Here is a 27562-nt window from a genome sequence, read left to right as displayed (position 1 = left end):
AAGAGTTGAGGGGGTGGACTGGGCCAAAATCTGGCTGCCCTACACACAAGACTGTGGGTACTGCGTCCTTGGCCACGCAGAGGATGGGAAGCTCGTGTGCCACAGTGGCTGGGTGGGTACAGAAGCGGCTGGAAGCCACTTACATGATCATAAATGGAGCGAAAGGCAGACTTGGGGTGATGAGGGGCCAAGGAAAGGCACCAGAACTTGACCCCATGCCTGGTGTCCTTAAAGCGCTCGAGCGCTGAATCCACCTTGTATCCAAAGAGACGGGAACCATTAAAGGGCATTTCCACAAGCGAGGCGTGGACATCCCCTGAAAAGCCAGTTGTTATCAGTTTGTCAGTGGTATACCGTCCACATCTGATCATGAACATGCCTGCATCTCTCCTGTCTTCAACAGCCTAGGAGAGTATGTCCTGGGCCTCCTCCTTGACCATTGGCAGCACCTGCATAACCAAATACCAAAAAGCATGGGAGTAACGGTCCAAAAGGTACGCTGTACTCACGGACTGCAGAGCCAGGCTAATGAAAAATACAATCTTCTTCCCTTAGGTGTCCAGCCTCTTGGATTCCTTATCCGGTGGGGACATAGGGAATGCACCAGGATTTACAAGGGAGGTAGAAGCTTGAGCCACCAAGCTCTCTGAGATGGGGTGCTGTTTGAGGAAGTTGGGGTCCCTGGGACTGGACAGTAGCGGTGGGCAATTATCCTGTTCACAGGAGCCTCTATGCCGGGCATGGACCAAGCAGTACGTTAAGATGGGTGGGAAAATTGGTAAGATTAGGAGGTGTGCCCACACCAAGCTAGCACTACCCCTAAAGTGGACTAGCTGATGTGGACACCACCTTTTCAAATTCCTCCATCTTTGTTTTTGATGGAATTAGCCTTCTAGGGTCATGGTTATGGCCAGTTCCCACAGGAAGTGGTCATATAGAGGGTGTAGACACTCTAAAGGTAGGTAGCCCTTTGGCTACTACCGGTCACTTCCTATAACGCCCCTAAATTGATTATTTAGGTGGATCTCCTGAACCTAAGAACTCTGCTTCTACGGATTAGGAGAAGAAGGACAAAGAAGAGTCACTGCCTGACGAGAACTGCAGAAGCACTGTGAAATTTTAGCTCAAAACCCTGCATGCTCACAGCTCCCTCGACAATTGCAACAGAGTGACTCATCCTGCAAACTGAAGATCTACCACAGCTTTGGGGTAGACTGCCAGCCTCCATTGGAGTAGCGGAGCTCCTCCTCTGCAGCCCGGAGGTACTGATTGATACCACAAATGCAAAGGTAAACCTTACCAATTAGATGTACTGGACACTCATGATAACAAGTTCCCCAGCTACATGATCTGTACACCGTACCCCCAGATTTTTAGCATCAAACATCTTGTCTTAATAAACCCACACTGATGCCAGTGTTAGATCTATTGAAAAATGCACCCATTGGGCAACCTAGAGGTGCCCTCTGAAAACAAACCTACCGACTACTAGTGTGTTGACTGACTGTTCTCGACCAACCTGCCAGTGTCCCTAAACTATTTTCTGACCTCCTGAGGTGAAAGCAATCACTCTGAGAGGTTGATAACAATGCCTACTGTGGGCAGTGAGTGGTGTTTACAGCTCCCCACTCAGGAATTGCATTCCAGGGCGGGAAGCTTCAAAGGCATTGCCACCTTTTTTATGTGACCTAGGCCTCTTCAAATAGTGGAGATGCCAACTCCCCTGTCTTGACTCCACTTTTTGGTGACCAGAAAGTCATGGAGGACAGAAATTGCAAAGTAGTCGTTGCCCCGGACTTGACTATTCAGGCAGTAAAGTCTGGTGAACGTGTGCATAGAAGCCCACGTGGCCACCTGGCAGTTATCATGGAGTGGGACTCAACGTGACAAAGCAGTCGTTGCTGCCGTAGCTCTAGTGGAATGAGCTTGCAGCCCCACTGGAGGTTCCTTTTTAGCTAAAGTGTAACAAATCTTTATACAAAGGACAAGCCATATACAGACGGTACGCTTTTGCACAGCCCAACCTTTCTTGGCATCCACATAGCCAACAAAGAGTTGATCGTCAACCCAGAAATCCTTTGTGCGGTCAAGGTAGAAAGACAGCACACATTTCGGGTCCAAACGGTGGAGTGTCTTCTCCTCCTTGGAAGAGTGCAGGGGCAGGAAAAAGGTGGACAGAGTGATAATCTGTCTGATGTGAAAAGGAGTGACAACTTTAGGTAGGAATGAGGGTCTCGTTCGAAGCACCACTTTGTCTGGATGCACCGAGAAGAAACCGGGCTTAGAAGAAAGAGCCTGAAGCTCACTCACTCTGTGAGCCAAGGTGATGGCATCAAGAAAAATTGTCTTTAGAGTGATAAGCCTAAGAAGACAGTTGTGAAGAGGCGCGAAGGGAGTGCACATAAGGTAAATCAAGACATGGTTCAAGTCCCACTGAGGCATTAGGAAAGGAGATGAAGGAAAGAGATGAATAATGCCTTTAAAGAACCTGCTTACAATAGGGAACTTGAACAAAAAGGGCTGATCTGGTACCCGAAGAATAGCAGAAATGGCTGCCAGATAGCCTCTAAGAGTTCCCAGAACCGAACCCTGCTGGGCCAAAGAGAGAAGGAACAAAAGAACTTCAGAAAGGGGGCAGAGAAGGGATCCACAGCCTTTGCTGTGCACCACGCCACAAACGTGTTCCATACAGGCGTCCACTGTCTTAGTGGAGGGATGCCTGGCTGCCAAGATGACATTACAAACTTCGGGTAGAAGTTCATAACTGTCAACTGTTGCCGCTCAATTTCCATGCAAGGAGGTGGAGGCTGTACAGGTTCGGGTGGAGAACCGTTCCCTGCTTCCCCAGAAGATCCTCCCGAAGGGCCAGTCTGATCGGAGGATCGATACCTATTGTCAGGAGCTCGGTGCCACAAGAATGACTTGAGCCCACTCTCGCTTGATCTTCTTCTGCACTTGGGGTAGAAGTAGTACAGGCTGAAAGGCTTACAGGAGGTCGCAGTTCCACTTACACCGAAAGCCATCGCCGAGCGAGTGCCGCTTTGGAAATTCCAACATGCAGAATTGATGACATTGCGCATTATCTTTGGTGGCGAAGAGATCTAACCAGGGCTCTCCCCACTGCTGCAAGAGACCTTGGACCACCTCCGAGTGAAGATACCATTTGTGATCCACCAAACACCAGCAGTTGAGTTTGTCCACCCTAGTGTTCCAGCCATGTCCAAAGGTGAAGAGCCTATTGACATAGGGTTCACAAACCTGCCTTGTTTGATGCAGTACCACATGGCGGTGGTGGTGTCCGTGAACACCTGCACTGCCTTACCATTGAAGAAGGGAAGGAATGCCTTGAGTGCCAGGCTTATCGCCAGGAGCTCCAACAGGTTGATGTGAGAAGTTGGCCTGGTATATGCTGTTCACTATTCTACTGAACACCTTGCACCAGTCCAAACAAGCCTTATGGTGATGGTTGTAAGTCAACCTTATAGACCAGCTGTCCTAGTGGTAGCGTGGACAGAAAAGTATTAGGCTAAAAGACTCTTGAGGGCGTGTAAAGCCAGCTGTTTTACCATATGTAATCCCTTGAATATCAAATGAAAGGACACCACACAGTATATATATATATATAAAATATATATGTATTTATTTACTAACACACTCCTCTGAACTCTTTAGGAGATCAGAGGCCAAAGCACATAACAAGATACTTAGTCAGAATACGTTAAGTTTCACAATTTATAGTTAGGCCCTAGTGGCGAAGAAAACCATATATTAAGAAAGTGGTATAAGTACCACGTCACGAGAAAAGGAAAGGCCTAGGGCATCGCTGGGGCTACACTATCTGAACCTTAGTTTAGAAGTAGGAGGCCCACAGGCAGCGCGTGCAGTGTCTCTACACACACGCGCGAGTCAATGCAAAGTCAATGGGAACTTAGAAGTTAGTTTTAGAAGGATTTAGGACACTTCTGGTTTAGCTAGGAGGAAACAACTAAAAACCTAGACACTTGGATAGTCAATACCCTTGGGAGCACCGAAGTACTGGCGTTACCTCACCCACTGACGGCGGGTGCATAGGTGTGAAGATGTGTCGGGTTTTGCCGTTGAATCCTATGGAGCCTTTGAAGAAAGATGCTGCAGGCAACCAGGAGGAAGATGTCCGGCTGGATCCAAGGGTGGATCGAAGATGAAGAGGACCTGAAAGCAGAGGGGACAGAGTCGGGGTCACTAGCCAGTGGCCGGGTGGAACCAGGAAGGAACCAGACGACGTCGAGGAGCAATCAGGTGCTGTCTTGAAGCTTGTCTTTGCAGCCACGTGGACCAGGAGGCGTCGACGATGACCAGGTGCTGGAGACGAGCTGTCCCACGAAGGTTCTTGCAGATGGAGGGGTCGACTTTCGGATTAGAGTCAACAAGCCTTGGCAAAGGCAACCCACGCAGGATCCAACAAAGGCTTCTGGTGCAGACCAGCAAGGTCTGAGGTGCTTCACCTTTGCAGGGAAGCAAGGGCCAGTCTAGAGCAACCAGACCAGCGAGGTGGTTCAAAAGGATTGTCGTCACAGAGGCTACTAGCCAACGGGCCAGCAACCGGACAACGCGTTGAGCAGAACACAAGCAGAAGGGCCCCACGCAGAACTCGTGGAGTGTGGAGGGCTGATCTTCGGTGCAGGTGGAGCTCAGGTTCTGGGTTTCTCAGTCCCCAGTGCACAGCTTCGAGGATGCCTCAGGAGCTGCACAGTTAGCAAGTTGCAGGCTTTCCAAGATGTCCGGTCCCACGTGTCTCGTCGCCTACACGGATCTCAGCTATGCTGCAGTCGTGAAGAGAGGGTCAGAGAGGTCTGGAAGTCTGGGTCTTGTCAGGCTCTGTGCTCGGGTTCCGGCGGGAAAGTCGACAAAGCAAGCCGTTGATTTGGTGGATGGTGCCTGGTTGCCCAGGGTGGTCACTCCTCGGCCACAAGGGAGATTCTTCAGTCTTCAGCAGAATGTCGAAGGTCCAGAGTTTCGTGTCAAGTTTCGGTTCAGGATTAATCTAAAGTCTCTAGGTCCCTCCTATGGGTGGGACCAGGAAGGGGGGTGGTTACACCCCCTTTCCTTTGTCCAGTTTTGCGCCAGAGCTGGGGCTGGAGTGCCCCAGCAGCCGGTTTGAACTGGGGTATGCATGGAGCACCTAGGGTGCCCCAGGCAGTGTCTCATTCTATTCAGCCCTCCCTGTCCCAATACACAAAGTCCTGTCTGGGGTGGTGCGCGCACCTCTCCAGGCAGGAAACCTATTGTCCAAACCTCCGTGACTGGAAGGACTCCCAGCAGCAGGATGTCAGACTTGTGTCGGTGGCAGCAGCGTCTATTTTGTGATACTGGGGCTCTGTTTAACTTTAACCCGGATAGTCAGCAACAACATGTCTTCTCCCTCGAGAATGGTGGAATGCTACCCCAGTCACCAGAATTGGCGAGGGGGTAGTATTCCAAAGCGTATGACACCTTACACAACATGTTTGGATAAAGCCAAACCAAAGTTAGCATTAACCGCGAGGATTATAATGCACTTAAAAGTATATGGTATGGCAATATCATAGAACAGCTATAAGGACATGGTTCCAAAAGCTGCAGACAGGCTCAGCTCATGCTAGAGCACCATATCACACATAACCCAGCACTCTGCTTCCAGGATTATTAAGGCCTGCCATAGGAGTGACTTATAGGTTACTATGTGTCTATTTATAAGGTAGGTATAGGGATACTATACCTAAGCAAGGGGTGATTACACGACCTTGCCCCAGCTGAGTGATCAGCCAGTTGTGTCAATTTAGGTGGCCAGCCAGGGGTGGCATAATATATGCTGCAGCCCCTGGTAGGCCTTGGGTGCACCTATGCCCTGGGTACCTATGGTACACTATACAGAGTCTCACAAAGGTGACCCAATATCCAATTTGGTATGTACCTACAGTACATGGAGTCCATTTTACAGAGAGAGCAGATAGCCCGGGGTCCTGAATAGCAGGATCCCAGGCTAACTAAGTCGAAAACCAGCTAAACACTAGGCAAAAAGTTGGGGGTAACCATAGTCCGGTATCCATCTTCCTACAGTTGATATAGAGCACAGACTCCGTCGGAGACCACACTCCTCTGATCTCGGCCTCTACAAGTAAGGCATAAGTCACCAAGGTGAGGTCTGGATGGGGAAGTGAGATTGATCTGCCTCTGAACCAATCCTGGTTCGTTAACCACCACTGCAGTTGTTGAGCAGTTCCCTCCGAGATCTGGACGTAGTCTGAAAGATTTGGCTGATGCTGCGACCCACTGGAACGTCAGGTCCCACTGCAGAGCCCGCTTATGCCACTTGGCATGATCTACCTGCAGGATGCAGGAGGCCATGAGTCCCAGCAGCATCATGGTCATTCTAACCAAAATCTGGGAAAGAGGCTGAAACATCGGTATCATAGCCCGAATATCCCGGACTCGTTTCTTGGGAGGATAGGCCAGAAACTGCACTGTGTCCAAAACAGCTGTGATGAAAAGGAGCGACTGAGAGGGAGGGTGTGACTTCGGCACATTGATAGTTAACCCCAGAGAATGCAGGCGGTCCGCCGTAGTCTCGAGGTGGTAGATGACAGCCTGGGGCAAGCCCACCTTCAACAGCCAGTCGTCGAGTTAGGGGAAGACTGGAACCCCCTGATCTGCGCAGACTGCCATAACCTTGGTGAACACCCGAGGGGAACTGGTAAGCAAAAGGGGAGTATGGTGAACTGAAAATGCTCGGGGCCTACCATGAACGTAGGTAGCGTCTGTGGGGTGGCAGGACGGAGATATGGAAATAGGTTTACCTCAAGTCCAACGCCGCCATCCAGTCTCCAGGGTAGAGAGCAGACAGGACCTTAGCCAATGAGAACATTTTAAACTTCTCCTTAACAGAGGAAGCGGTTGAGGGCCCTGAGGTCTAGGATAGGACACAGGCCCTTGTCCTTTTTGGGCACCCGAAAGTAGCGGGAACAGCAACGACAATCTACATCTGCCGCAGGGACCTTTTCCATACCTCCCTTGGCCAAGAGAGCTGAAACTTCCAAGCGGAGAAGGGCCAAATGATCCTCAGACATGTGGTCAAGAGACGGTGGCATGGAGGGAGGGGTCGTCTCGAAGGGGGAGGAGTAGCCCCTAGGGACGATCTGCAAACCCCACCTGTCTGACGTGATGGATTGCCAGTGGGGAAATGGTTAATCCTGACACCCACTGGCCGCTGATGGGGCTGAAAGGTCAGACTAGGAGAGTTTAAAGGCTGCTGCAGAGGGCGAACTATCCTACCCACTCCTTCCCAGACCTGTGTCGCTGGGTCCCATGTCTGCGATCACACAGAAGCTGGGCAGCTTGCGTGGACCGGTGGCTAGACTGGGCTGGACGTGGTGGGGTGCCCCTTCTGTAGCCACGAAAGGGGCGAAAGGCAGACTGTGGTGGACGGGAGAACGCAACAAGACCTAAGGATCTGGGCGTAGCTCAAGAATCTTTAAAGCTCTCCAGCACAGAGTCGGCCTTGTCACCAAAAAGGCGAAGCCATCCTAGGGCATGTACAGCATGGTCACTTGAACATCCCCCGAAAAGCCAGACCTCCTCAACCAGGTGTAGCGCCTAATGGCTACAGACGCGGCAATTGTTCTGCTCCGTGAGTCGGTGGTATCCAGTCCACAGCGAATCGTGAATTTTGCTGCGTCTCTCCCATCTGCCACGGCTTAGGAGAGAACAGCCCCTGCCTCCTCCGGGCACTGAGGCAGCACTTGCACAACCGTATCCCAGATAGTATGGGAGTATCGATACAAGAGGCGCGCGGTATTCACGGACCGCAGTGCCACGCTGGAGGAAGAGAACATTGGCTTTCCAAGATGATCCAGCTTCTTGGATTCCCTCTCTGGAGGGGCACAAGAGAATGCGCCTTTGGAAGTAGAGGAAGGTCCATCAAGCTCTCAGGTGAAGGGTGTTGGGTGAGGAAATTGGGATCGCCCAGGGCTGGGCAGTGGCGGCGGGCAATCGTCCATTCCACAGGAGCCCCTGGACTGGGCTTGGACCAAGTGCCCAGTAGGACATTTGTGAGGGCTTCATTGAAGGGCAAGTAGGGTTCGGAGGAAGTTGCCGCAGGTTGAAGCACCTCCATCAGGAGATTAGTCCTGACTGCCACTGTAGGGAGCTCCAGGCCCAAGGCCTCGGCTGCCCTATGCCCATCACGGGACGCTTCCTCCTCCGTAGCCACGATAGGGGGAGAAAGAATGCCAAGGTCTGGTTGAAGTGTCCATATCATTGGCGTCACTCAATTCCTCTCTCTGGTTCTTCCAGCTGGTCTGCCAAAGGGTCCCCTCCCAATCATCACCACCACCTTCAGGGCTGCACAAAGATTTAATGGAGGGCTTCGTAGAAAGTATGAAGCTAGACAGAGGACTCTCAGGCTCCCGGAAACGGGGGGAGGCGCGGAGTCAACCCTGGGCCAGGCACTGGAGACAGAGCCTTAGAGCAGTGACGCTCAAGGTCCCACGTTGTGTCAGCCGACCGACGGGGAGAAGGTGAAGAGCAATGGTGCTTTCTCCTTATTGCATTCACCTTACCTGAAGAGTGCGAAGACTTGGACGAGGTGTGGTGGCTCTGCAACCGGTCTGGAAACGTTCCCCTCTGGCGAGACCAGGAGCTACGCGGAGCTGACTGCCAGGCCTCCAGAAGCTTTCGGGACCGCTCCCGCAAAGGCTTTGGACTCATGGCCCGACAATCGGAGCCCGACTTCGGGTCGTGGTCGCGCTCCAGGCACCAGAGGCACACGGGGTGCAGGTCCATCACAGACATCAGTTTGTGACAGACCTTTCAGGGTTTGAAGCATATCCGACGATGGGACATACCTCACGCACCAGGAGTTCGAAGAGTCGGAAAAGAAGTCAACAAAAGAAGAAAAAAGGTGTAGTCAAAAAGTGACTAAGGGGCAAGCTCTGCCTTGGGATCTGCACAAGGCTGCAGCGGAAAAAAATTAAGGATGTCAGCGTGCAGGGGTGGCGTCCAAGTAGGCACTGTGACGCCATCCTAGTGACCAAGACGTCGGACGCAGAGTTGACAGACGCCACCTGCCGATATGCAGGGGTAGTGCTGAGGAAAACAATCTCCGGATCCAGTCTGACGCCTAGGGGGTAATTATAAGGTGAGGAATCTATAACTAATAGTCTCTTTCAGATACGTGTAATATGCTAAAATAAGGGAGAACCAAAGTGGGTCCAAAAGGGAACTTTCTTTGTCCTGATCAGAGTTTGGCACCTCTTCACTCTACTCCCCCTTCTCTAACCCCAGATCTCCATCCTCTGAACTGTAATTGAGAGCCAGAATACTTGCATTTATCAGCTCGTGTAATTTAAAGTCTAAGGAATCAGTATTTGCCCGCTGTTTTCCTTCTGCCAGCTCATAGAAAGTTTACGAATATCTTTGCTTAGCATGGTATTTGTCTTCCCCTCTCTGGTTTTAGCCTTTATTGACTGATTTGCCTTCAACCCCATCCCCCAAACCATTCTGGATATCAGCTGTGATTGCATAACTAAGGTACTCTGCCATTGACACCAGGGAATAATAGGGTTGCAATGGGTCAAGAGTGATGGCATAGAGGCAGCATGGTTAAGCGTACATCGGAATAGAGTGCACATTGGAAGATGAGAATTCAAATCCCGGCTTTTTCACTTGCACACATTCTGCCATTCTTGCAAATCGCACTGTCTGCTTGTGGCTTCGTTTCATTATCTGTCACCATTTAGAACAATAGTGGGGACAAATGCAAAATAGGCGCTTATAACAGCATGCCCAAAGTAGCTACTTAACAACATTTTGAAATATGTTTCTTCTTCAAATCCAGCAAACTTTGCAGGAAATTCAATCTGTTTTGTGTTAAATAGTAGCTAATTTATGTTTAATGTTTTGTGGGTTCTGTCCTACACCTTGCACGAGCTCTGTTCAATTGCGTAGATAGTTGGGTGGACATTTAGAACTTGATTAGCCAAATATACATAATTAAAGTGTTGGAACCTATTCACTATGTTTTCAAGAAAGAGTAAGTCCGGCTTTGTCTGGAATTGATGAATATATATATATATCTATATCTATATCTATATATATATATTCCTGTTCTCCACAGAGATTTGCTCATGCACTCCAGAAGGGGTATATAGGTCGATTCACTCCCAGTATGTGGTTAGATTTTCTTTAATTCATTACAGGTCAGCCAGCAGCAACTCTGAGTTGCCCCACAAGCAGAACACCACCGACTCCAAGAGGGATATGAGAAGAAGAGAGAATTTAGAAGAATTCAGAAGCCCGTTCACCCTCAGCAGAGGAACCAAGGGCAAGGCTAGGGAGGCCGAAGCACCCCACGCCCCTACAAGGCAACAGAGCTTCCATCCAATTCCAGGAAGAGGAAGAAGAAAAGCCTAGAGGGCCCAAGGAAACGAGGGAAAAGAAGGCGAGCCCAACATAGAGGGAAGGCAACCGACCAGACAGAGCATCGCTCGCAGCAATAAGCCTCCAGAAGAAGGAAGAACAGCCCGGGGCCCCAGAAAGACCGGGCTGGCTACGTCCGACAAAGGGAGAAACACAGAACCATCCCAGCCTCCAGGACAGGAGCATGAAGGAGAGGAAATGCCCGGACACACTACCACGAGGGGTCCGCGCACACGACCTAAAGAAGCATCAGCAACATACATAAACGCCATGGAGAGCGGAGGTCTGGAGGCGACCAGAACTTCCTAGCAGAAAGCAAGCTTTATAATACCTATCACTACCCCACATAGGGTGAGTTAAGTCTCAAGACATGGGAACCCTCTTTGGAAGGAACTTCCCGGCAGAGGAAAAGACAACGAAAGAGCCATGGGGAAAAACCCAGCAGAAGGCTTGTCAAGCAGTTCAAGAGAAAAACAAGAAGTCTAATCTCAGGGCCAATTCTGTGCAGATAACTCTAGCAGAAACACAGTCAACAAAGGGCCGGCCAGCAGGAAACAAAGCCACAGTCCCAGCAGGGAGGACTTGAGTGACCATAAAACACACCTCACAGCAAGGGCAACCGGCCCATAAGAAGATCCAGAACCAGATCAACTCAACAGTCACTGAGGAGGGGAAGGAGGAGGAGGAGGAGGGGAAGGAGAAGGAGGAGGAGGCGAAGGAGGAGGAGAAGGACGGAGCCATGCCAAGAACCTCCGGATGGCGGCGTCTGCCGGGGAATCGAATAATAGGGTGCCATCGAATGGAAGATCAATCAGTCGCTCCTGAACATTCTCAGGGAACACGCTGTCCCGAAGCCAAGCATGGTGACGGAGGGTGACTGAGGAAGCGTATGCTCGGCCTAGCCCCTCCGAGACGCCCAGAGGGGAGCGGAGAATGAACGCCGCTAGCTACCGGCCATCCAACACATGATGCCGTAAGTTAACCGGAACAGACTATAGTGAAGCGGCTGATCCCAAGGACTCAGCCAAGTCCCACAAACAAGAGGTGGCCCTAGCCAACACACATAAGGTGCTAAGGGCCCGCTGGAATTCAGAAGGAGGAACGGAAGAGTGGGGAAACTGTTGCTTCTCCGGCGAATACCTCAGCCTCGGGAATGGCGGGGAGCCGCCCTTCGATGAAGTCGGTGAATAACTCACCACCTGGCGGCCTGTCTCCGGGGAGGATGATACCAGTAGGCACCCGACCTCCAGGGAAGAGTGAGCGTCCGAAGATGAATCCTCACCTCGACGCCTGTCTAGCGCCGTAGAGTCCGCCACCTGAGGCAGGACGTCATCACAATCTGGCGCCGAAGGAGACGCCGGATAAGACTCCCCCAAGTCACACAGCACCGGGGACCGGAACGGAGGAGGCCAAGGGGCGGCGCCGGAACTATACAGACTCCACCTTTGACGAGGCAGCCGCCTGCATGGAGGGACGAGATGGACTAGGGGAATGACACAAAGCCATTCGCAGCCACGGCCCAGAATGTGATGTAGGTGGCCCGCCGACCCATGCGGCGCCCCCCAGGGCCAGCAGGTGCCGGGCGGCGTCAGCTCAGCCGTGGACAAGGCCGCCACCTGTCCAGATGGCAGAGTGGGGCTCGGGGATGCGACCCGAGCACCGGCAACCTCTCACAACACCAAAGGGACTCCCACAGTAGTTTGCGGCGAGGCAGAGGCGCCGTGGTCCGAAGAAGGGACCCCCGAAGGGCGGCACCCCAACAGCATCACATCCTTCAAGCCTGGAGCAGAGCCAGTCAGCGCCGAGGCCGGCGACGCCGTGGAGGGCCCGCGCAATGTCAGGGATCTGCTGACGTCCCAGGAGGGGAAGGAGGAGACGCCAGCGAGGCCTGCAAACCCGGCGCATATGTCTCCATCTGGACTTTCGACACCCCTTCACCGGGAAACGGTGGATAAGAGGACGACACGCGGGCCGCATCACCCGCGGAGAGCCCACGCCCCCAGCAGGCCAAACACCATCCCCGGGGACAAGGTGCTACACTTATCCACCAGGGAGCGACGCTCTCGCGACATCGGAGAGGGATGAGGGCGCCGACGACGACTGCTCAAACCGTCTGCCGAGGCTGATCGAGGGGATGAAGCCAACCTTGAGAGACACGCCAAGAGTAGTTTAATCCTGTGCTCCCGCCGCGACGTCGGATTCAACTGTTGGCACACCTCACAATCAGTGGTGCCGTGATCTTCCCCGAAACACCACATGCAGATGAGGTGAGGGTCCGTCGCCGACATAAGACGCCCACACGACATACAAGTCTTGAAGCCCGCAGGCATTCGCACACTGTTCCACCACAACATATCACAATGAGGAAGAAAAAGGGGCCCAAACAGGCCTGAACAGAGACCGGACCCGCGTTGCACGCGGAAAAGGAACAAACTGACGTAGGCACACCGGTGTGGGACTAATGTGACCTCGCTGACGTCACGTATGCAGACGACGCCTGGGTGGATTCGAGTGATGCCGTACCCTCGGCGCGCAGGGATGCTGTGGCAAAGAGTTTTCCGGGTCCAGTCTCACGCCTGGTGATAATTCTACGTTAAGGAATCTGCGGCTAGTAGTCTCTATCAAACATACACGATTTCAATGCACCTTACACATATTTCAATTTTGACTTCAACTCCAAAAGTAGACATAGCGAGGGGAATGTGCATGGACAGGACATTTGTTTGATTCAAGAGCTTTAGCGCATTTGAAAATTATGTTTTTTATTGACTGCGTACAGTGCTTCCACCATCTTGGAGCTTCACTGGCGCCTCGACGACATGGGAATCAAGTTCAAGTCTCTTAGCTACATGTATAAAGTTATGACAAAGTCTGACCCTCAATATCTTAGCAAGCTGGTCCATCCCTACTGTCCAGAAAGATCTTTTGGCAGAGCCATGACCCCCCCCCCGCTACAAATTGGCAAGGTAAGAGGGTTACTCTTTTGCCTTTCTAGGACCAAAGCTCTAGAACTTCCTTTTTCGTAAGCTGGAATTTGTCCTTCCCACAAGTAGTTTAAGAAACTTTTTAAAACATGCTTCTTTTAACTACTAGTGCTTGATCTCTTGTCTTTCGCTGTAGCAGCGCTGGTAAGCTCTGTTGGAGCAGAGATGCTGCGCTATATAAATTAATGACATTAAATGCAGCACATAACATGGTTGCATATCTTAAGATTTTACTACCTAAAGAACTAACTCATAGGGAGAAAGGACAATTAGAAGTGTAGGAAATGTTTATGTATCCACCAGAAATGTATTTACCAAAGTTAAGTAACTTTTTATGCTGTAGTATATATATTGCTACACATTCATCAACTTATTAATGACAACCGTATCAATACTGTGATAGAGGTGGGACTGAGTAGGCTAGATTAAGCCAGCAAATCACGCAACACCAGCATAGCAAATTACCCATCTCTTTGTGCTTGAGCTAGAAGGCAGTAGTGGTTTGCCGAAGGTATGCAAGGAGGATTACATGGGCTGTACAGCAGATTACTGGTACTCCTCTGGATAGAGCAATATGAATTCCCATGTGCCTAGAGGAGTGGGCACGAACACCCTCCAGAGGGTCATACTTGGCCACGGTATGGAAGACCTTAATGCCGAATGACCCAATGTAAAATGCTTTGTTTGTTCACCATCTCACCTTTCTTGGTTCCTGCAAAGCCCACATCATCCACTCTGTCTTTTTGAGTATGGTCAATGTAAAAAACAGGACACCACATGCCTAGGGTCCAATCTATGTAGCCAATGAGGTGAGGGAAAGAAAGATAGAAGAGTGATGGACTGTCCTCGGTGAAAAGCAGTTCCCAATGTTGGCTAGGGCAAAGAACCAATTTATCCTGGTAGAATATTGTGAATTGTGGTGAGACCAAAAGCGCCTTCAGGTCACCAATCATGCGGGCTGATGTCACTACAAATTAGACAGGTTTCAAAGTGAGATATCGAACAGGACAACTGTGCATCAGCTCAAATAGGAATGCCAATAGAAAAAAAAATCAACACAAGATCCAGTTCCCACTGAGGAACAATAAACAGACTTGTAGGAGAGAACTTTTAGAAAGAATGCCTCTACTGGTGGCCTATAGAGAGAAGGCTGGTTAGGAGATACATGAATATTGACCTGGAGGAATGTAGCCTTTGTTGTGCAGATGGCAAGACTTTCAGAGGCAACGACTTCATGGGACCAGCGTCCATCATCTTTAGACTTTCACTCAGGTGTGGCGAGGATAAAATCAACTGGCTTCAGTTCTGTTGAGGAGGAATAAACCACTATACTCAGGTGAAGAGTGTCACACGAGATCACATAGGGCAGACCTGTGTAGTCTGGCAAATTTTCTGTGGATTGCCCAGCACAAGATGGCTTCTCCCGGGGCAATCAATGCGAGTTCAAAATGTTCTTTGATATAGGGCAGCAGAGGGTCTAAATGTGCGGTTGAGAGCAGCAAGATGTCTGTTATTAATTTTGGCCTCTGTAAGATAAGCTCCTATGCGTCCAATGCCTGTCACACCACCAAGATTAACACAAAAAAACTCCCTACAAAAGCATGCAAGCAGGGAAGGAGGAGAGTTCAAACCCCTTGTATTTTGTAATTCCATGTAAAGCATCCATATTGCAAGACAGTAGGAGATTATTGGCCTCTGAGTCATCTTCTGTGCGCCCGCAGGCATGACATACACCAGAGTTGGATCCAAAACTTTCTAGGCAAAACTTTGCACCCCAGGAACAGACCTCCTTCAAGGGCATATCATCAAAAAGGGCCTTTACTTTCTTACTTTGCCACTTTGATGAGGTCAAGTCAAGACCATGCTGAAAAGGGTAGAGAGGGCAGCAGCAGGGTTGTAGAGCCCACAAGGGATTGTGCTTTGGAGGGTAGTTACTTATATGAAGGCATCTCTTTTTGAGGTTGCCCTTTCTCGTGGTCTTGATCCTTCTTTTGAGGTTGTTCAGTTTGTCAGGTTCCATCTTCTTTTTGAGATCAGCCAAAGTCTCAGAATGCATTCTCTTTTTGATGTTGACATGTTCACCTGATTTTTTTTTTCTGAACCAGATTCGTTTTTTTCAGGTTGCAGTGTTTGGAGCATAATGTGCATTTGAAGTATTGAAGTTACCACCTGCATACGTGATCTAGTTGAGATAGCTGTCCTGGTCACTGCAGGTGCTTGGGAGTCCCTTATTCCCCACTATCTGAATGCTACAAAAGAAGATGGTTTGCATTCTTACTCATCCACATCAATGATCAAGAAAGAATCATTATCCTATAACCCCCATTTCAGTACTTTTGTCATGTTATTCCTCGTCCACCCCTAAAAAGATTAAATCAAAGCCTTTTGTTCCATTTAATCATAATGCACCAAATGCCCATTTTTCAGTTGCTTGCCTTGTTGCAATGAAATCCTTTTCACAAGAGACACCAAGTGTAAGCCCTCTGCTTTCAGATCCAATCTAGGTCTGGCTAATGGAAGCAAGTTTCTCATGTAGATATGAATTTAAATTGCACATTTTCCATATTTTTCAAAGAAAAATATTTCTATAGTATTAATAAATATGTGGAAGAGTGTGGAAGATTGCCGAGAAAGTGTGTTTATCTTGTATCTGTACATAACTGAACTGTGTCTTCTTGCTTTATTCATACCACATACAAAATAGAGACAACATAAAATTGCAAGGAGTGAGAGGACATGTAGAAGGGTCTGTTTTTACTCTCCCTGAGCAAGAACTGTATAAACTAACAGAAAAGAACAGACTGAACAAAAAATGTTCAAGCAGCAGTGGTTGCTGGTTGTGGTTAAGAGAAGTCCGGAGATTTTATTTTTTTGCTGCGACCGCACACACAGTTGGTCTATTGTACAAGTTACTTACCTTCGGTTACGGTGTATCTGGTAGAGACGATTCTAGCCGCAGATTCCATAACGTAGAATTATCCCCAGGCATAAGACTGGATCTGGAAAATTTTCTTTGCCATAGCATCTCTGTGCGTCAGGGGCGGTGGGGTGGGGTGGGTATCACATGACTCCGCCCTAACGTTAAGGAATCTGCGGCTAGTAGTCTCTATCAGATGCCTCACTATAGGGTCTGCATAGACAAGCAGCAGAGAGGTGCAAAACAGATAACCTGAAAATATGAGCCAATGAGGACTACAGTCAAGTTTATAGACAGCCCTCACAAAGAAACCCTATCCTAAATTAGGTGGGGCTGTAAACAGGGTTGCAGAGAAGGGATAACTGCATTAGTTGCTCCTACCTATGGCTGGTTTTAAGAAGTACAGCACCAATTCAACGGAGTTCTCTGTATGCATACACTCACACTTAGCCAGACACTAAACTAGGAAAGTAGTCAATGTTGTTTTAAAATAGAACCCCTAGTCCAGAAGGAATGCTGCAAACCTTGTTAGGCTATTACAGGCATTAAACATGATGAAAAATTGCTAAAGAAGGGTCAAATCTCGACCTTCAGTCTTTGTGTTTAGATGTTGTCAAGATTAAACAAATATACAGCAAACACATTTTAGTGTTTGAGGAACCAAAGTATCTTGGAAGCAAATTAGCAAATGGTACCACAATTCACCAATATGGGTTTACTAAAAGGTACAAGAGGTGATAAGTGCACCATAGCAGGTGCCAGCCCACCCCTTATAGCTACTCTTTAGAACAATGAGCAGCAAGACATACGATGAAACATGAAACCATGTATGTGCAAGCACCAGACACCCTATTATAGAACATATTAGCCATTTTCTTATCTTCAACAAGCAACCACTATCAACTGCCAAGCATTGTTTATGTATGTAAAACATAGCTTTCTATGTCAGAGAACAAAAGTCAAAACATAGATAATATAAGTATCAAATGTAAATGAAAATAGGACAAAATCACAGCTGGAAAATTACAATGTCCCACACTTCCTATCATGGCACTTTGTATTAATGGGTAATACCCTTTGCTGTGCTAAAAGTCTGCTTCCATTGAATAGCTTGCGTTACAGGTTTTTCTAACAACAAAAAAGAAAACCAGGGCATAGTGAGTTCTATTGAATGTGATATTGCAAAAAAGCACCCTTTATTTCATAGCTCAGGAACAAAAATAAAAACTAGTTCTATATTCTTGTTATCTGTCACAGTCTGAAATTAACTATCATTTGTACTTTATGTTCATGATTCACTTACCTTTGCTCCAAATTCAACCAAATTAGCTAAATTCTGTAGCGACTTGGCGACCAGCGTCAGTGTTCTCACAGCAATAGGAGATGGAGAATCTAAAAGAAAACGTCTCAAATTTGTCATCTTTAGGGGTTCTGCTCTTCAGTTTTCTGTACTGTCTTTCTCCCTCATAACATTTGCATTAGAACAAAGCAACCGTACAACAAAAGGTTAGGGAGAAAAAAAATACAAGCTTTCTGAGACTGGCAGCAATGCACTGTTAGTGGCCATAGGATACCTCTTAGGTTCATAGACAGTTGTTTGATGTTTTCAATGTATTCTATTTCATTAATAAAACCCATAGTTGCCACTTGGGGTACTTTAGTAGTGAAAAAAGTAAAATAAAAAAACAACTCAAATTATATCTCCATTGGTTGTGCTTTGAGAAAACTCTCAATGTCAGTAAAAATATGATACTACGTAATGACTAAGGACTATTAGGCACACAGATGGAATATACATCTACACTATAACGAAGGCTGAAAATATACTTTTTTACTGTCCCCAAAAACTATTTAGTTACTTTCGGTATAGCTCTTTCTGGTGGATACTCTTAACAGCCGATTCTTCACTTATACAATACCCTCAAGGGCCAGACTGGATCCATAGATTTAAACAGCAATCATGGCACCATGCTGCTCTGTATTGACTGTGTTCTGCCTCAGAAGGGACATTAGAATTTCATACAAGCAAACCACCCCAGCACTTTGACGTCAGTTTCCTTATTGACTCCGCCAATGCCCTTGCCAAAAAATAATCAAAGGTCCCAGTGTGCAGTTCTTCAGTTTGGGAGGTTATTAGATGGAAAAAGAGACAATTCCACAAAATGAGGAGGCAGGATGGCAGTAAGGAATCTGAGATTACATCAATTATGCATCAGAACGTGTGTTTGAGAAGGCAAGTAAATTATTATTCTGATAGATACTACTATCTGCAAATTACTCACCTTGTGAATAGAGACCAAAGTAGTGGTGTGTCTGTGGAATGGCTACAATTGAAAAGAAACGCAGAACAGGCACATCTCCCTTTCCTTTGGACTTGGCTGTGAACCTGTCGACTGACACTCATAGCTGCTTGATAAATGTCAAGGATAGGCACACCACATGCCAACGCAGTGGGAGCAGCCTAGTCCCTCATGGAAAGGGCCCTCAGTTCTGGAGGCTGCTTATAGGTCAGTGCGTCATGCAGAAGATTATCCGCCCCTGATAAAGTATTTTCTTTTTCTTCACTGTCTTGCCTTCCTTTGCCCTAGAGAACGCCACAAAGAGCTGATTGTCCACAAGATGGTCTTGGACAAATGATGTAAAAGCTCAAAGCTCTTTGAGGTCTGGCCGATGGAGTCTCCCTTCTCCACTTTCAAGAGTGAGGCAGAGTAAGAACATTGGGAGAGTGACTGTTAGCTTCCAACAGCCGGTCAGGGAATCTAGTACGAACCAGGGCTACAATTAGGAGTAGAATGTTCAAGAAATAGAAAATAGCTTTTACTGCATAACCATCCCGGGAAAGTAGTTCACATTACATCAGCAAAAATGTGACAGCAATTCAATTGTAAGGAAAACTGAAAAGTTGCTTTTAGGGTCTTCACGACCTTCAGGGGTTTTCCTTTGGAACTTCAACAACTATTGTGTAGTTCCTAGGACTCCCCAGGACCTGAGCATTTGGATGTGCTAAACTGAGGGCTTGGTGTCCAGACTGCTTCCGGACACCCCCACAGGATGTGTCAGCCCTTAAACCAGCTAGCTCTACAGTGCCACTACCACCCCCCTGTATCTTACAGTGGTGTAGGTAGTTTCAGGCAACCACTGAACATGACAACCCTGATTCCTCAGGGATTGTGGAAAACAGTACAGTACTTTTCGCTCAGTCACTGGTGCTCACTTATTCTCCGAAAACACACAGGAGGGCGATTAGGACATTTCAATAAGTATTTATTGGTCCAGCGTCAGTCTTGAGTAAAACTTATTTGCTGCAACAATCAAGAGACAAAAGAATACGAAAGAGATTGCTAGTACCAATATAGTAAATTGTAGATACCTTTCTACCATAGTGCTAATAAGAAGAACATAAGCAGTTCAGATAAAAACAGTAGCACTTGCATATTCCTAAAATAAGTGCCCTAAGTCATTTGCCTAAATGTACCTAACCTAGATCTATATGTGTAGCATGCATATGCGTGTGTATGTAGTCAAGAAACCCCTTGGGAAAAACCATCCCCCTCACCTGGTCATGTAGCCCATGGGGACATTGTTGTTTTTTACTAAGTTAGCATGAGCACATGGCAGCTTGCCTGCTGCTTTTGAACAAGTTACTACACGTCTGTATTTGTTGCAATATTCCAATGACGGATTTCACATGAGAACTCATCGCTGTGTTTACTTGCTGCATGTTCCTGGGATTTTGACTGAACATTATGTACAAGGTCCAACAACAATACCCCTTGTTATTTTGTTCTGCCAGACTTTAGCCCTAAGACAAAACATACTGATGCAGCTGTTTGTTTGAACAAATGTACTTGGGTTTTATTAGAATACATGAGTAGGTAGCACAGGCTTGGAGAGGGACCTTTCCAGGGAGAAGAGCGAGACAGGACCTATGATGTAGATCTACCATCTACAGGCTGAGGTATGGGGTCTGCTGACAGCCCAGAGATCTTCTATTATATAATAATACTTCTTCTTAGCAAGGGAAGGGAGGTAATGCATTATAGTATTTTTCACGATTACATCTCCCTTCATGATATATGGAATATCTGCTATGCTGACTATATTTGTACTATGCATTTTCCTGCTTCTTGTAGCACATATACTGCATGTTAGGACACATTAGTTAAAATAAATATTTTAAACTGTTTTGTGTCTCTGTCAGGTTCTACTGTGGACAAGAGCAAGCGTGTGAGCGAAAAGGTGTGTCTTGTTACCGCGATTCCCGGGAGATCTGGGGTGTCCAATCATTTGTTTTGTCTGTGAGTGAGTAGGAGAGCAAGTGAGACACTATGGCTAGTCGGTCCTGGGTACTAAGGTGGTAGGAAGACCCAGTCCCTGTAAACCAAGGTCCCATATTCCTGCGCATAGTTCGGGGTTCGTGCAGAATCCCTGCAACAACCTGATGGTTGAGAATGAAGGACCCCGCCTCTGCTTTGAGGATGTCATCCCGCAAGAGATCAGCAAATCAAAAGGGAGAGAAAGGACTAGGTAAGCTAGTCCGGATCCCCTGGTTATATGTAGGAATATCAATAAAGGACTAGCTTTGTTGTGTTAGTGAGACTCAGATGGTACGTCTGTGGGCAAACCATTTGGTTTGGTCATGAAGCCCTCACACACCAACCTAGTTGGTGTCATGCTTCATCATCGGGCCCACCGCAGTGACACCGAATGTGTCCCGGGTGTGCTGCGACTCCAGATTACTGAGGAGCTGGTATACTTACTGAGTGTGCAGTGAATAGTGGGTATGAACGTGCAGTTTAAAAGCTATACAGGTGGTCCCAGTTCCCGAGGGTATAAGATAAATTTTAATTGCTGGGCCCCTGTTAGCAGATAAAAAGGCTTGCGGACGATGTGGAGTGTATTATGAGCTCCTACGTCCTGTGTGGTCTACATGTTTCAGCCAGGCCTTTTGTTAAAACTGGCTTTCCTCAGGACCAATGAGTATGTGTAAGTGAAAAATAAATAAACTATATTAAGTGATTTAGTGTGTGGTAAAAAGTGTCGCACTCGCTAAGGTGCTGTACATGTTAGAGGGGGATTCCCTCTGCTTTAACTTGCTACTTGCTGTTAAAGCCTCCTGGGTCACCTGGCAGGGAGGGGAAGAAGACCGGTATTTCCGATCAGAGTGCTCCTGCGACCTATCGTCCTGCTCCGGTGTCCCGCAAGCCTTTTTATATATATATAGGTTGCTGTGTGAGGGCTTCATGACCAAACCAAATGGTTTGCCCACAGACGTACCATCTGAGTCTCACTAACACAACAAAGCTAGTCCTTTATTGATATTCCTATCCCGCAAGAGATGTCAGACCTTTGAGTGTCGAAGATTCAGCATGCAGGACCCCAGGTCAGCTTGGAAGGTATTCTCCTCTCATCTGCGGGGGGAATAGTGGTCTTATATATTAGTCATTCCAGGGTTTCTTCTAGATTCAATATGTTTTGAAAACCATCATAAATGTTTTACAAAACAATTGTGATCATGCACAGCTTGCTGTTGGCCAAGGATGCAAAAAGTGGTGACCTTTATACAGAATTATTATATTGTGCCTGAGGACATGTTTATGTATGTCAGGAACAGGGATTATGATAGCGTACTGAGAGCCTAGTGTATAAGAGATCGGAGCAAGTTATTGGGTAAAAGGTCACGTGTTCATAACCATTATTGTCGTGTGGATGGGATAATGTATGTAAAAAAGGGGTATACATGATAGGACTAGCCTAAAGGACATGACACAACTAAAGACGTTTTTACCAGGCCAAATCCTGTGCAGACCTCCAAGGATCAGAAGTCGAAATGCGCTGATGGATACAGGAACAAGGTATCTGGACTAAAAGAGCAATCAACTCATATTAGGAAACGCCTTATCTGGTAGAGACAATAGCTAGTCGTAGATACCTTACTTTAGAATTTCCCCAGGAGTCAGAATGGATTCCGAATTTTTTTCATGAAAAGTACCCCTGCGCGCCAGTAGATGGTGTTGGTCGGCTCCGCATTGAAATCTGTGGAGTACGCACCAGATGTAATGTCGACATCACCGATATAGGTGCCACCTAGGCATGCTAACTTTAGTTACTTTTCACAACTTTTCGCACCAGAAGCTCAGAGCCATGAAGTGCACTGAAATTGGTGTGTTCAAACTATGGCCCTGGAACAAATTTGCTCTGATGCTAGAAATCGGTTCGCAGAACAGGGAGGATGGGTGGGTCAGTTACTAAGGAATCTGCAGATATTATCTCTACCAGACAAGGCGTTACCAACTGTAAGTAACTTGTTTATATGATACAGACAGCTATCCGCAGATTCCTTACCTTTGAACAGATACCCAAGCAATAACATCCTCGCAGGTGGGACTGCGGAAAAATGTAGACTACAAAGTCCTGCAGGATCGAACGACCGAAGTGCCCATCCCTGCGGACCAGAATGTCCAGGCATTAACCCTTGGCAAACATGTTAAACGTGTGCAGGGATGCCCACATTGCTGCCTGACAGATATCCAGGACTGGAACTCCCTGGGCTAACGCAGTTGTCGCGTACTTAGCTCTAGTGGATTGAGCTCATAAGCCTTCTGGAGTCTGCTTCTCCGCCAGCTTGTTGCAGATCTTGATGCAGAGAACGACACGTCGAGTGATGGTCAGTTTCTGCACTGCCTGACTTTAATTTTCAACCACGCACCCCACGAAGAGTTGGCTGTCCACCTGGAACTATTGTGCGCAGTCAAGGTAGAAAGACAACACTCTTTTTTAGGCCAAACGGTGGAGTCGCTCTTCTTCTTTAGCAGGATGTGGAAGAGCGTAGACAGTGGGCAAGGTGAAAGAAATGTGAGAACCATATTAAGGTCCCACTGAGTCATAATAAAGTGAAGGTGTGAACATATGTACAAGACCTTTTAGAAACCTATTTACAATCAGAGATTTAAAAAAGGAGGGTTGGTCAGGCAGCCGTAAGAAGGTAGACAAAGCAGGAAAAAAAATACCTTTGCAGAGTGCCCAGAGTCCTGCTGGGTGAGGGTCAAAATAAAAAGTTAAATATCAGAAAGGGAGATAGAAAGAAGGTCAATAAACTTTTCTGCACAATATGATACACACGTTTTTCATCAGCAGGCATAAGCTGACTTTGTGGAAGAATTTCTAGCTGCCAGATAACATTACAGACTTCAGGAGGAAGATCAAAAACGGTCAACTGCAGCTGCTCAATTTCCACGCAAGAAGGCAGCAAGTGGACTGGTTCGGGTGGAAGCACCAAAAGATTGATATGAAGCCTGGACTCTGCTGGAGAAGAGAGGCCTCTGATCTCCGCCTCTCTCAAGTGGCCGCCCCATCCCAGGAGGGACGCATCAATCACCACTGTGTGCTCTGGTGGGGGAAGGGAGAGGGCTCTGCCACTGACCCAATCGGGATTCGTGAGCCACCACTGCAATTGTCGTGCAGTGCACTCCAAGATCTGGACATGATCGGACAGGTTGCCCAGATGCAGTGCCCACTGGAACTTCAGGTCCCACTGCAGAGCACACATATGCCACCTGGCATGTTGCACTAGCAGGATGCAAAAGGCCATCAGGCCCAGGAGCTGGAGGGTCATCCTGACTGAAACCCGGGATAGAGGCTGAAAGATCGGAATCAAGTTCTGACTCGCTGCTCGGCAGGATAAACCAGAAACTGCGTTGAATCCAGATCCGCTACGATGGAGGGGAGCTTCTGAGAGGGACTCAGGTGTGACTTCGGCACTTTTTTTTTATTTTTTTAAGTTTCAAAAACCTTTATTCGTATTTATGATCTGTACACCGCTATTTAGCCAACAACCCGGAGGCAGGCAGCATATGTTTGTTCTACACATAGCAAAGCAATGATAAGTGTACAGTGTGCATCGATATGATATATTATGTACATACAACTTTCAACAATAAACACAGGAGAGAGCATGTCACAGGTCAACAAAAGCAATGTCAAGAATTTGAACATGATACCCGCCGCCAGCAGTCCCTGACAGTGTGCATGAAGTCGTTACCCTCATCCCCCCCTCTCCCCCCCAGTAGACCAACACTACGCTGCACTCAATCACTCTCCTCACCGCCCGAGCGGGCCAGCCAGTCCACTAGCGGCTGCCAAATATCGGCAGGCCGAGAGCGGAGTGGCATAATTTCCCAGTACGACGTCAACTGGTCTTTGCAGTACAAGGCCGATTTCAGCCAACCAGATGTCGTTGGTGGGGCTTTTTGTTTCCATTTTAGTGCGATCTGTCGCTTGGCAAGCAGGAGTAACATCGCCACAAGCTTTCTGGATGTACTCGGCACCGGCAGAACAAATCCCAGAAGGCCCAGCAATGGGTCAGGACTCAACTGTGCGTGTATCATCAGACCTATAATGCGAAATACGTTCTCCCAGTATGCCCCCACCGGCCCGCATGTCCATGACAAATGGTAAAAAGTAGCCTCCCTCTCGCCACACCTCCAGCAGGAGGCGTCAGCTGTCAGTCCCATTCGCACCAGCTGCAGGGGCGTGCGGTACGTTCTGTGAAGATAATTGAAGTGTATAATGCGTAGTCTGTAATTCGGGGAGAGGTGTTCTAGTTGCGTGCAACAAAACGTCCATTGTTTGTCGGAAATTTGTATATCCGCCTCCCTCACCCAGGCCATCCTCGAGTCAGTGTGTGGGACTGGAGTCGAGTTCTGCGTGGCTCTATAGATCCTCGTAATTAATTTATGTGAGGAGGCATTCGAGAGAACATCCTCCAAGGCCGCTAACGTCGGCGGTGCCTCCGGGAAGCCCGGGTATCTATTCTTGCACGCCGCTCGCAGTTGGTAATACAGTAAGAGCTCTGAGGCCGTAGGGGTCGTAGTGTTAGTCATTTCTTGCAGTTCTATAAAGGTGTCGTCCGGGTATAAGTCCCCGGCCAGCTTCAGGCCTCTCTCGCCCGCTCTGCGGACCACTGCAGCATCCGTGAGGGGCTCCAGCAGGGGGTTACCGTCTAGTGGCATGCTCGGGCGTACATGTCACCAACTCCCGCTCGCTTGGCAATTCCCGCCCACGCCCAGCGCACCATCTCTACCGTGTTAATGTCCTCATGCGACCTCCTATACTTTTTGTACACTGCCACCATGACGGGGCATGGCGACGCAACATCCATTTCTATAGCTACATGAGGTTGGTACGGGATCGGGTGGTGCCAGTAGTAAAGGTACTGAGCCTGTGCACTGTACGCGTAGAGCTCGAAATCTGGTGCGGCTAATCCGCCCTGTTTGAACGGGAGAGTGAGGAGGTTCCAGGCCACTCTCGGTTGCTGACCTGCCCAGACTAATTCAATGACCGCAGACCGAAGCCTGCTGAAAAACGCCATCGTTAATGGCAGAGGCACATTTATGAATAAGTACTGGAATTTGGGAGCCACCACCATTTTTGCAAGGGCTATGCGTCCCATCAGTGACAGAGGGAGCGTCTTCCACTTCTTGACCTTTCCCTCCAGCCATTCCATTGCCACTCCAAAATTGGAGAGCCAGACGTCTTGAACTGTGCGACTCACTCTAATGCCCAAGTACTTAACTTCCTCCTCAGCCCAGTCAATCTGAAATTCAGTTTGACACTTCACCGTGCTATCCGTTAGTGGCAGCATTGTCGATTTTGTCCAATTAATATTTATCCCAGTGAGGCCGCTATATCTAAGCATCTCGCGCATCAGCGGATCAAAATTGGACTCGGGGTCCATCATGTATATCGTGATATCGTCCGCATATAGGGAGATGAGCAGGCCGCGCGACGTGAAGCCAATGCTCCTCTGAGTGTGGTGCTGGCGCATTCGTGCGGCCAGCGGCTCTGTGGCGATGGCAAACAACAAGGGAGAGAGCGGGCATCCCTGTCTCGTCCCTCTCGAGATCTGTATCGAGTCCGAGGTCTGCCCATTCACACGTACCCTTGCCGTCGGGTGATTATACAGCACGCCGATGCGTCTGGCAAACAGCGGGCTGAAACCCATTCTAGTGAAGAGCGAGTGAAGGAACTTCCACTCCAGGGAGTCGAACGCCTTGGTCGCGTCGAGGAGCGCGGCTGCAGCCTTCGTTTTGGGGTCTAGGTAGTGGAGTAACCCGAACAGAACTCTCAGGTTGTGGGATGTGGATCTTTCCATGACGAATCCCGATTGGTCTGATAGGGCAATTTGCGGTAGCATGTATTTGAGTCTCTCCGCCAGCAGTTTCGCATAGATCTTGGCGTCCACGTTAATGAGTGAGAGGGGGCGGTACGACTCAGGCGTAATAGGGTCTTTTCCGGGTTTTAGTAGAGTGATGATCAGCGCCTCCCGCATTGACTGCGGGAGTATCCCTGACTCCACCGCTTCCTCAAAGACCCGGTGCAGTTTGGGTACCAGGATGTCCGCATACTCCTTATAAAATTCAGACGTTAGGCCGTCTGGTCCCGGTGCCTTGCCTGGCGGCATGCCCATAATTATAGTCCGTATGTCCTCCTGCAAAAAAGGGAGATCCATGTACTGTCTGGCACCGTCGTTAAACCAGGCCAGGGCTATCGTGTCTAGATAGTCAGTGATAGTTTGGTCATCAGGAGTAATCTGTGACGTGTACAGTGTGCGGTAGTAGTCCGTCATGACCTCGAGGATGGCCTTGGGTTCTCTCACTACGTCTCCCCCCTCGTCCCTGATCTCCAGCACATAAGTCGCACCTCTGGGAGCTCGAAGCATATTGGCCAGCGTCCTGCCCGCTCTATCCCCCTCCCCGAATCTACGGGCCTGTCCGTCCTTTGCAAGAAACGCCACCTCCCTGTCTGCCTCTTCCTGGTACTGCGTGAGCTTTGCGCGAAAAGCAGCCTTCACACTGTCCATAGGTGCTTCTCGCATCTGCGCCTCAAGGGCTGCCAGTTCAGTTTCTAGCGTCTGCAGGGTGCCCCTGATGGAACGGAGTATCCCGGTCTTCAGTGACATGCAGTATCCCCTTATCACAGCCTTACATGCCTCCCACAGCATACCCGGTGAATCTACCGTCCCCTCGTTCAGCTCAAAGTAGTCCTCCAGTGTGTCCCGCAGTTCTTTGCTAAATACCTGGTCTCTAAGCGCCCTGGAAGGGAATCTCCAGCTGAATGGTTGAATGTACTGTGTAGGGGTGGCTAGTGTAAGGCAGACTGGTGCATGATCAGACAGCGAGCGTGGCAGGTGTGTTACGTCCGTCGCTAGTGTATGGACATCCCCCGA

General features: G+C 48.5%; 1 protein-coding gene across 2 annotated transcripts in view; it reads right to left on the bottom strand.

Moving 5' to 3' along the window:
- Positions 1–27562, bottom strand: part of RASA1 (RAS p21 protein activator 1) — a 1157575-nt gene that overhangs the window by 247771 nt on the left and 882242 nt on the right. For both annotated transcript variants that reach the window (XM_078675333.1, XM_078675334.1), the window contains exon 22: positions 17639–17727. In XM_078675333.1, coding sequence (XP_078531459.1) covers positions 17639–17727 — 89 coding nt within the window. The remainder of the gene's footprint in view (positions 1–17638; positions 17728–27562) is intronic.

The sequence above is a fragment of the Lissotriton helveticus genome, chromosome 2_1 (genome assembly GCF_964261635.1).
Source record: "Lissotriton helveticus chromosome 2_1, aLisHel1.1, whole genome shotgun sequence".
Taxonomy (NCBI): Eukaryota; Metazoa; Chordata; class Amphibia; order Caudata; family Salamandridae; genus Lissotriton; species Lissotriton helveticus.
The sequence above is the reverse complement of the archived record's forward strand: the minus strand, read 5'-3'. Positions and strand labels throughout refer to the sequence as shown.